Source organism: Ranitomeya imitator, chromosome 4 (assembly GCF_032444005.1).
Source record: "Ranitomeya imitator isolate aRanImi1 chromosome 4, aRanImi1.pri, whole genome shotgun sequence".
Classification (NCBI taxonomy): domain Eukaryota; kingdom Metazoa; phylum Chordata; class Amphibia; order Anura; family Dendrobatidae; genus Ranitomeya; species Ranitomeya imitator.
In genome coordinates this window covers 609861553-609872997 of record NC_091285.1, presented here as the reverse complement: position 1 = coordinate 609872997, position 11445 = coordinate 609861553, and the positions used below count along the sequence as shown (strand labels likewise).

The 11445-nt window shown below is 45.7% G+C and overlaps 1 protein-coding gene across 1 annotated transcript; it reads right to left on the bottom strand.

The window, feature by feature from the left end:
• Window positions 1–268: 268 nt before the first annotated feature.
• PCNA (proliferating cell nuclear antigen) lies at window positions 269–11239 on the bottom strand. Its single transcript, XM_069766579.1, has 6 exons — window positions 10896–11239; window positions 5043–5140; window positions 3910–3977; window positions 2865–3059; window positions 2658–2781; window positions 269–537 (listed from the first exon to the last, which is right to left on the bottom strand). The coding sequence occupies exons 1-6, from the start codon at window positions 11114–11116 to the stop codon at window positions 458–460; spliced, it is 786 nt and encodes a 261-aa protein (XP_069622680.1). The 5' UTR covers window positions 11117–11239; the 3' UTR covers window positions 269–457.
• Window positions 11240–11445: the final 206 nt, after the last annotated feature.

The window sequence follows — 11445 nt, the reverse complement described above, 5'->3', positions numbered from 1 at the left end:
TGTAGGTTTCCTGTCCCTGAAGGGCGGATCCCCTCTCTCCGTAGTGCTGTCATGGGAGACCGAGAAAACCTGCTTTTTGTCCACAGCCTTTTTACTGCCAAGGGGTTAGGTTTTAGCGGCAGAAAAATAAAGCCTTAAAAAAAAAAAAAAAATTAAGTGTGAACATAGCCTAATTAGGATCAATGAATGCAATTTCTGCATAAGCTTAGCTTTCCCTTACCAAGGGCATTTGCCATCCACACTGGTACAAGTAAAGAGACCATCACAATCAGTTTTTACAAAGATTTACTTGGTTTCATATGGCAGGTATTACAAAGATTGTTGAATATTTACAGAAATATCTACAGACATGCCTAGAAACACGGCCAGAATGTCATATGGTTACGTTCAATACAAGGCAATTTGGAAAAGTGCAAATTTATTTGACTTTACCACATAAAATAAACTATAGCATAGCTTAAGAAGCTTCTTCATCCTCAATCTTTGGAGCCAGGTAGTATTTCACATGCCCCATATCTGCAATTTTGTATTCCACCACTGAAAGAAAAATAGAATACGGTACATTAATATATTATGTATGTATGTACACATACATACACACACTGAGGTAAGGCTCTTTACATCCAGAGCATGGCTTCCGTTTACAATAGCAGGGGCAACACTCTGCAAAATTCACCATACACCTACTACCTACATGGGTCCACTGTGGTGTCAGGACCACAAGAGAAATATTCAGACCACGGCCATTATGTCCAACAATGGACAGCATAAATTTGATATTTCTCCGGCCAAGCAAAGACTATATAGTCCTCAATCTACACAGAACATTGCACTGTTACTGTAGAAGATATATAATTAAGGTTCAAGAAGGTTGCAATTCAATAGTAAATGCTGAAACCCTGGCGTCAAGTGTTTGGCTGCAAAGCCTACTTCAGTTTCCACCTTCCCAGTTTCGAACCTTCGGTTTGTATGGTTTTACAGCCTAGGTCCAACTAGGTTCTACTCCAGAGAATAATGTGGTGGGCCAGTCCCACCTTGCAGAAATGAACAGAATAAAAGCATCTTAATTCCTATTCTGTTATAACAAAATAGCAATAACTCTGTATGTGGATTGACAACACAGATATACCCACTAGAACAGTTAACTAAATACAGCGCAAGTGGAGATAAAACATGACTTTTACTAGAACAATATAAAAGTATAAATCAAAACAAGCCACCCAAAAGTGATATAAAATACATAGGGTGAGGTCCCAACAAAGAGACCCCGCAAAAAAAACCCTAGAGGGATTCAAAAAATACCGCCTGCAAAGGTGCTAGTGGATAAAAAGCAGACCAATATATGATTCACAAGTTAGCTAGCAAAAACAACTACATTAGAGTCATGAAGCAATAATACATATAATTGGTTGAATGTAAATGAATAACTATTGCACAATGGCACAAAAAACGGCACCTAAACCACGGTGTCATTAATAGGAGTCAGGATAAAGAAAAATGGAACATTCTCACCGACTCCAGGGTAAACAGGCAGGAGACCCGGAAAGCCTCTTGCACAGGCAGCGATCCGGAACATGAAGAAGGGAACTGACAATAACCCTGTCATTCCCTATGGGGCTAACAGTAGTCTATCCCCAAAACTCCTGCCCTTACAAGGGCAGTCCACAACTACCCCTGCAAACACATGCCCTGCACTCTCCCTGGTCAGTCCCGACGCGTTTCCTACAAGCTAATCATCAGGGGACCTGCTTGATTGTAGAGATAAGTGCTAAAAGGGAGACATAAGTTGCTGCCACCATCTAAGCTATCCTGTGGACTGCCCTTGTAAGGGCAGGAGTTTTGGGGATAGACTACTGTTAGCCCCATAGGGAATGACAGGGTTATTGTCAGTTCCCTTCTTCATGTTCCGGATCGCTGCCTGTGCAAGAGGCTTTCCGGGTCTCCTGCCTGTTTACCCTGGAGTCGGTGAGAATGTTCCATTTTTCTTTATCCTGACTCCTATTAATGACACCGTGGTTTAGGTGCCGTTTTTTGTGCCATTGTGCAATAGTTATTCATTTACATGCAACCAATTATATGTATTATTGCTTCATGACTCTAATGTAGTTGTTTTTGCTAGCCAACTTGTGAATCATATATTGGTCTGCTTTTTATCCGCTAGCACCTTTGCAGGCGGTATTTTTTGAATCCCTCCTGGGTTTTTTTTTTCGGGGTCTCTTTGTTGGGACCTCACCCTATGTATTTTATATCACTTTTGGGTGGCTTGTTTTGATTTATACTTTTATATTGTTCTAGTAAAAGTCATGTTTTATCTCCACTTGCGCTGTATTTAGTTAACTATTCTGTTATAAGCAGCCGCTTGACAGTGAAGGGATGAAAGCGCGCCCACCCAAACACATCAGACGCGTGGCAGTGCCAGTACTCGTGCACATCCAGGGATTCAGTCCAACCAGTGTTGTGACATGAGGGTCACAACTGAGCCATTGGCCACACACCAAGGGTGCACTGGATTGGCCTTATTTGCAAAAGCAAAACAAAACAGAACACAAAACAGAACACTTTCTTCTAGAAAACTAATCAAGTAAAAACTACTGCTGATTATCAGGCTAAGTCTCCTACACGGTTGTACAAGTAGTTTAAATAGTTAAATTACTCACCTAGTGGGATATCCGCTGACATGCTGAGGGTCACTGTTGGGGACAGGGGGGTGGCTTTGGTGAAGAAATTTAGATATCTCAAAGCAAATGTAAGCTGGACTGGCTCATTCATTTCTATTGTAACCTGAAAAGAGAAATTAAATCAAATTTTCACTAACTGAAGCATCAGATCTGGAATGTAACATTGTGATAATGTGCAGTACTTACGGCTTCCTCCTCTTTATCTACATTTGAGGTCTGTGACAGCTTGACATTTCCTGTTCCAAGTTCACCACTTGCGGAGAATTTGACTCCATCTTTCGCACATGAAATCACAACAGCATCTCCAATCTGGCTAAGATCTCTACAAATACGTGCAAACTCCCCAGATGGCATCTTTATAACACAACTATACTCCTGCTCCTGTTGAGAGAACAATTAAACCATTAATATTTAAACACAGAAACTAAACAGACAAAATTCTACCATTATATTGTTAGATGTGCCCCTGAAGTGCTCATCCAGTTACATGTAGCTGCAGTCACTATGTGCAATGACTTTGTGTAAGGGTACTTTCACACTGGCGTTTTCATACGTCGCAATGCGTCGTTTAGGGGAAAAAACGCATCTGGCAAAGTTGTTTGCAGGATGCGTTTTTGCCCCATAGAGTAACATTACCGACGCATTGCGACGTATTAACACGTCGTGCGACGGTTGCACCGTGTTGTGGCGGACCGCCGCGAGCAAAAAACGTTAAATGTAACGGTTTTGCTCCAGACGGACTGCTTTTTCTGACCGCGCATGCGCGGCCGGAACTCCGTCCCCACCTCCCCATGGGGCAGCGGATGCGCCGGAGAATGCATCCGCTGCACCCGTTGTGCGGCGCTAACAACGCTAGCGTCGGAATCTCAGCCCGACGCAATGCGACAAGCCGAATTCCGACGCTAGTGTGAAAGTAGCCTAAGCAGAGCATAATGGAAGCAACTCCACCTCTTGAGCTCTCGCATTGAGTACAAAGCCTTGTTTTACAATAAATGCAGCTGTAAGCCAAGGACAGACGAGAGCAAGAGGGAGAAGGTCCCGTTGGTGGAAATAAAGTCAATGATTCCTTCAACTGAAGGTATCATTAGCACAAGTGTAAGGGGCTTCTTATCCAGGTACATAATGATTTATATTTAATGTTAATAAGCCGATTAACAAAAGCATCATATGAACAGGAGAAAACAAAAAACCAAGGCTTCACCTTCATGAGGAAAACAAAAATAAAACTTACTGGAATTCCTAACTGCTCAACATCCAGATCCATCAGCTTCATCTCATAGTCCGAAACCTTTTCTTGATCTAAAGAGAAAAACTTATTAAATCCATCCTTTAGAGGGACTGGATCAAAAGACTGAGTACAATAGTAAGCAAAATTCACAATAGACCAGGAATTAGGATTGAAGAGGTTGTTCGTTCTAAAATGACATGGCTGCAGACACTATGACAGCAGACTTGTGATCATTCCAGCACGCACCTAATCCTCATAGCACACACCGCGTGACACCATCGGGGAACGGAGGCCATGTGACTACGATATGCTCACTCCCCACCAGAAGTAGACTAGACTGTTTCCGGTGTGCCGAGTGGAAGTGTATTGAGCGAGGCCAGAAAAGGTCTAGTGACTGCAGACTCGTTATTTAGACCAGACAACCCCTCAAGGGCTCGTTCACAAAACAATTTTAGCAGTTGTGTGATGCAGAGTATCAGAAAATGGAAACCTATAAGTATATGCAAATTGAAAATTGCATATCCCCAAAAAATGAGACTTTTTGCTAAAAAAAAGAAATTTACAGCAATTAAAAGCACCAAAAGGTGTATATGCTAACACCTCAGCCCCCTCAGCAAACAAAAAAAAAAAATCAGCAAGAATAGACCATGTGTTCAAACTAAAATAATGGGCACAGATATGAAGTTGGAACATAAAAAAAAAAAAGATACCCCCAATGTAATAGAATAAAAAAAAAAATCTGAAGAATGGGTGTGTAACAAATGTGAAAGGGGAGCCTAAAAGGGATGAGGCAAGCATAAAACAATAAAAACTTGATAATGGTCAAGATAGAAAAACCATGAATGGTAAAAAAAAAAAAATCTACTGTAAATCAACCCATGGACATAAAAGAAAACGAATCCAGCCAGCTGTATCTGGAGATAAGGAGGTGGACAGAGGCCAACATGTATCCACACACAGCGACTGTCAGTTCAGAAAACATACTTCTTGGCACGCTCATGCAGTAATTCAAGGAATTTTTGAGACATTGTTGAGGGTCCAAGGACAAGAACCAACACAAGTCTGCAGGATTTGTAATGAAGGGACACTTATTTAACATGTAGTTGCACTAGATTTTAATGTAAAACAAAGCTTACTTGGGGATTCAAACACCATTGTGACTGTATCGGCATTGTCCTCGGCTCTTAGAGTAATTATGTCTTCACTCGCTGCACACTTCAAGATTTTTGACATACTGCAAAAGATAAAAGTTCAATTAGGTAAAGTGGCAAACATTCAGGAAATTTTTAAACTTACAGAAATTGACTGAAAACTTGCTGGTTTTCTATACCTCTATATATGAGATTGTAAAAGACTAAAGCCGCACGTGCATTGCAAGATAATCGTGAACGAGTGTCGTTCTAAAGGCTAGTTTCACATGTAAACTGGCAACCGATCACTTGTTCGTAGGGTAAAATGATCTTTTGTGCAGCGAAAAGATCATTTTCAATGGTGCATCACAGGACTTGCACGTCTAAGCACAATGGCAGATTATGTGCACTGAGCCACGAGGGCTTTGACTAGTCAAGGGGGCTTGTTCATGTGCCCAGTCTAGTCGGCCCACTGCACAGAAGTCTCTGCACTTGCGATCATGCGCAGTGTGCCTCTCTGAAGCTGGTACACGTACACCAGGCTCAGAGGATCAAAGACGAGAGCAGAAGAAGGCACCCACATATCTGAGGTAAGCATAGTGCTTGTGATGATGCCAGCTAGTCTGGGGACACCAACGCCACCTTGACTAGTCAAAGCCCTCATTTACATTTCATAAATGGACTTCAGAAATACTTTCTAAAGATCTGTTTATGTAACGTAATACAGGGACTGTAGGCAGGGTATTTACATATGCAGACAACTGATGGTTCACGGGACCAGACAGGCTCCCTTTAACTTTCCAGTCTGCCAAAATTTTGGAAATGTGAACACACTTGGTTGGGTGTCCATCTGCTGTATTTGGTGTAGTGGAAGAATTGTCGATCACTATTATAATATTTCTACTCTCGTGAAATTGATGCCATTTCCATGGTGTAAGGACATAGGGGCTCCAGATAGTAATGAAGATAAAATTTTAGTTTTATCACAATTTGCAACTTCTCTTACACAACCCACTGGAGTTCATTAATTTAAATTGACTGATCACATTAGTTTTTACGTTTGTCCACCACTGTAGCAAAGTTACATAGTTACTAAAGGGAACCTGTCACCCCGTTTTTTCAGTATGAGATAAAAATACTGTTAAATAGGGCCTGCGCTGTGCGTTACTATAGTGTATTTTGTGTACCCCGATTCCCCACCTATGCTGCCGAAATAACTTACCAAAGTCGCCGTTTTCGCCTGTCAATCAGGCTGGTCTGGTCAGATGGGCGTGGTGACATCGCTGTTTCTTCCCCCAGATCTTGCATACATTTCCGTTGGTGGCGTAGTGGTTTGCGCATGCCCAACTTCTGAATCCACTGCGCAGGCGAAGAAAAACCGCGTGATCGGCACTCTTTCCCTGGTGATCGGTGGGGGCGGCCATCTTCCTGAGGCCGCGCGTGCGCATATGGAGTCCTCTGCTGCCCGGCGCTTCATGAAAATGGCCGCTGCAATCTCCATTTCGGCAGCATAGGTGGGGAATCAGGGTAAACAAAATACACTATATAACGCACAGCTCAGGCCCTATTTAACAGTATTTTTATCTCATACTGAAAAAACGGGGTCCATCTAGTTCAACCCATAGCCTAGCCTAACATGCCTTAACATGTTGATCCAGAGGAAGGCAAAAAAAAACCCATGTGGCAAAGAGTAAGCTCCACATTGGGAGAAAAAATTCCATCCCGACTCCACATACGGCAATCAGACTAGTTCCCTGGATCAACACCCTATCAAGGAATCTAGTGTATATATCCTGTAACATTATACTTTTTCCAGAAAGGTATCCAGTCCCCTCTTAAATTTAAGTAAGTTTGTCAAAGGAAACAGCATGTGCAAACACGGCTTATTCAGAGACCTTTAAGGTACCTTCACACATAACGATATTGTTAACGATATCGTTGCTTTTTGTGACGTAGCAACAATATCGTTAATGAAATCGTTATGTGTGACAGCGACCAACGATCAGGCCCCTGCTGGGAGATCGTTGGTCGCTGAATAAAGTCCAGAACTTTATTTCGTCGCTGGACTCCTGCTGACATCGCTGGATCGGCGTGTGTGACACCGATCCAGCAATGTCTTCACTGGTAACCAGGGTAAACATCGGGTAACTAAGCGCAGGGCCGCGCTTAGTAACCCGATGTTTACCCTGGTTACCATCCTAAAAGTAAAAAAAAACAAACAGTACATACTTACCTACCGCTGTCTGTCCCCGGCGCTGTGCTCTGCACTCCTCCTGTACTGACTGTGAGCGTCGGTCAGCCGGAAAGCAGAGCGGTGACGTCACCGCTCTGCTTTCCGGCCGCTGTGCTCACAGACAGTAAAGGAGGAGAGCAGAGCACAGCGCTTAGTTACCCGATGTTTACCCTGGTTACCAACATCGTTGGCCGCTGGAGAGCGGTCTGTGTGACAGCTCTCCAGCGACGCTGCAGCGATCCGGATCGTTGTCGGTATCGCTGCAGCGTCGCTTAATGTGAAGGTACCTTTAGACTAAAAAATACAACTTGAAAATCCACCAACACCCACGTCGTTGGTCAGGTCCATATATATATATATATATATATATATATATATATATATATATATACATATATATATAAAATAAATGGGGCTTTAACAGACACTGAATATTTTTCTTGATTTCTTTCTTTTTTAACTGAGAAAAGCTGATTGACTTGTATCGTTGAATATATAAACTTTTTTTTTTTTTACTTTGGACCACATAATTGTAGTCCCCATTGGGGACTTGAAATAAGTTGTCCACTACTTTTATGTTGATGATAGGGCATCAATGTCTGATCGGCCAGGGCCAGCACAACTGCTGATCAGACATTTCAGAAGTATTTTCTTGAGGAGCTTGGCAGTCTATTTGAAGTGGCCGGGGCTTGTTACTGCACATCAGCCTCCTATTCAATTGGAGGCAGATGTGTAGTACCCTGCGGCAGCCACTACAAGTAGACCGCCAAGCTCTGCAAGCAAGTTCTTCCGGCTGGCAATGAGCTTATCAGAGGGGGTGCAGAGTGCCGGCCAGTCAGACATTGATGCTCTATCCTGACAACCTCTTGAACTTGTGAGCTTCACATGAGCACAAAGACAGCAACTCATGTGCAATGGTGAGAACGCAACACGCTGATCGAGTGGCTAAAATGGCCGCGCTTAGTAACCCGATGTTTACCCTGGTTACCAGCGTAAACGTAAAACAAACAAACACTACATACTTACCTTCTGTGTCTGTCCTTGCTGTGCTTTCCTCTGCACTGTCAGCGCCGGTCAGCCGTAAAGCAGAGCGGCGACGTCACCGCTGTGCTCTGCTTTCCAGCTGGCCGGCACTCACAGCCAGTGCAGAGAAGCACAGCGCCGGAGGACAGACACCGGAATGTAAGTATGTAGTGTTTGTTTTTTTACGTTTACGCTGGTAACCAGGGTAAACATCGGGTTACTAAGCGCGGCCCTGCGCTTAGTAACCCGATATTTACCCTGGTTACCAGTGAAGACATCGCTGAATCGGCATCACACACGCCGATTCAGCGATGTCAGCGGGAGATCCAGCGACGAAAGAAAGTTTCAAACGATCTGCTACGACGTACGATTCTCAGCGGGGTCCCTGATCGCAGTAGCGTGTCAGACACAGCGAGATCGTAAGGATATCGCTGGAACGTCACGGATCGTGCCGTTCTAGCGATCAAAGTGCCACTGTGTGACGGTACCCTTAGTGAATCACAATCATCCAATTATACACACAGGAAAGATGGCCGCGGGTGCGCAGATGGCGATCTCGACGGCCATTTTCCTGAAGCCAAGTTCGCATCTCGGCTGCAGGAAAATGGCCGCCGCGATCTCCATCTGCGCCCGCGCGGCATCCCGCAGCCATTTTCCTGAAGCCCCGGGAAGCCTAGAAGAACCATCTGCGCACGTGCGGCCTCACAAAGATGGCCGCGCCCACCGATAAACGGCTGAATAGCGCAGATCGCGCTATTTTCCTTGAAGCTGCGCAGTGAATTCGCCACTTGGACATGCGCACACCACTACGCCACCAACGGAGATCTGGGGGAGAAACAGCGCTGTCACCACGCCCATATGATCTGACCAGCGTGAGTGACAGCCCAGAACGGCGACTTTACAAAGGTATTTCGGCAGCATAGGTGGGGAATAAAGGCTCCAAAATACACTAATGTAAAGCCCAACTCTGCCCCTATTTAACGTTATTTTTAGCTCTTCTTGAAAAAAAAAGGGTGACAGGTTACATAGTTATTAAGGTTGAAGGAAGACTTTAAGTCCATCTAGTTCAACCCATAAACTAACCTAACAAGCCCTAACATGTTGATCCAGAGGAAGGCAAAAAAAACCCATGTGGCAAATAGTAAGCTCCACTTTGGGGGAAAAAATTCCTTCCCGACCCAACATACGGCAATCAGACTAGTTCCCTGGATCAACGCCCTATCAAAGAATCTAGTGTATATACTCTGCTACATTATACTTTTCCAGAAAGGTATCCAGTCCCCTCTTAAATTTAAGGTTCCCTTTAACCCTGCTGTTCTGTTGGTCAAAAATGACCGACTTTGAACTTCAATATTCTTTAAAATATTCAAGATGCGGCTCTGAAACCCGTGGCCGACCGACCCATCCTCATTTAAGTCAATCAACCACAAGTTTCAGAACCGCATCTTGAACACCCCAAAAAATACCAAAGTTCAAAATAGGTCTCCCCAGACCGAACAGAACAGCAGGGTTTTAAGGGTATGATCCCACGGTCAGTAAACGGTGCGAGTTGGACGCTGCGGGGGCGAGCTGCACCAGGTACATCTGCAGAGTCCAACCGCAGCGGCCAGATGTTACAGCATAGTGGATGGGATTTAAAGATATCCAATCTCCACTATGCTTGAACCGGCTTCCCTGCAGAGACGCACATGCGGCACCTCTTTCTAGACAGCAGTATGTCTATCTTGTGGAGAAGCTCAGTCTCCGTAAGATGAATATCACCCGTACAATGTATTGGGCACAGTGATTCCACACGGTTCAGTGAACACATGCGAAATCACCTGCGCTCCATAGCCGGCAGCACTTTGGATGGAGCGGACTTGTGCTGTACCCAGAGCACTGCCGGTTCCTGACCGTAGGAAAGTACCCTCAGGGGCCACATGCAGCCTGGTGTGTGAGGCCCTGGCACTAAAGGCAACACCGCTGGCTCCCATTGTGCTGAGGGCCCAACTCCTAAGCCTGCACCATGATACATCATGAAGGAAACACGAGTGCAGTGAAGCAGTGACAGCTGCCCCCACCCTGGTCCTCCCTCTCAGGGCCTTCTTGTGTGAAGTGACAATGCCCAGCTGTAAGTGCCCTGTACAGAACACTGGGCACGTTTATATGCAGGCCTGACTCCTTCCATCGGCCCTGACCAATCTATCCATGGCCGCTCTGGATTAACTGGCCGGCATGTGACTGTACAATGAGCGGCTGTCAGTTCTCCGACATCCTCGCCTTGCTGAACTTTTAATTCGCACTACGACTTGAATTTAAAAAAAAATTGTTTTAATCCCTTTAGTCCTCGCGCGCTCCGCCGTCACGGAGGACTGAGGCTCCCGGGGCCACATGTGGCGCCGGTCACACGAGGCTCCGCCCACTTCGTTTTCCCGCCCGAATCATCGCGCTCAGAAGCAGTGACGTCATTAAGAAAATGAAGTAAGGAAAACGGCGCCAGAAACAGACAAGAGCGGACATGTCTGCGGAGCGCTCAGCACTGCGCACACCGACAGCTCCGGGGTCACACCGGGCACAGCCGCCCGTGCACATTAATACACCACCGCGGCCCCGCCACCTCCTACCTGCTCATCTTGACGCCGATGGATTGGTTTCGGTCGCATCGATAGGTGTCAAATCCGTCGGAGCGGAGGGTGAGCTGCACCAGGGAGACGTGCGACGAGTCCATGCTCTGCAGGCTGATGCCGCTGGACGTGATGTCCCAGCACGCCTCATCGATCAGATCCTTCAGCGCCTCCAGAACCTTCTTCAGGATGCTGCCCTGCACTAGCCTGGCCTCAAACATGGTGGCGGAGAATCAGTCACTAACAGCGCTGCGAAGATGATGCGTTTCCCGCCTCCTGCACCGACCGAGCTCCGGCTGCAGCTCTCGCCTCCTGTCCGCTCACACGCTGGCGCCCAATAAGCCGCGCAGCGCCGCCTCCCTGCGCTTATATGGAGCGCGTCACGTGGTGTCCGCGTCACGTACAGGAGAAGGCGCCAAATTCGTTTCCCGCCTTCTGCACTCACTGGAGAGAGAGAATAGAATCTGCTGTGTGTGTGTGTGTGTGTGTGTGTGCCTGTGTGTGTGTGTGTGTGTACGCCTGTGTGTGTGTGTGTACGCCTGTGTGTGTA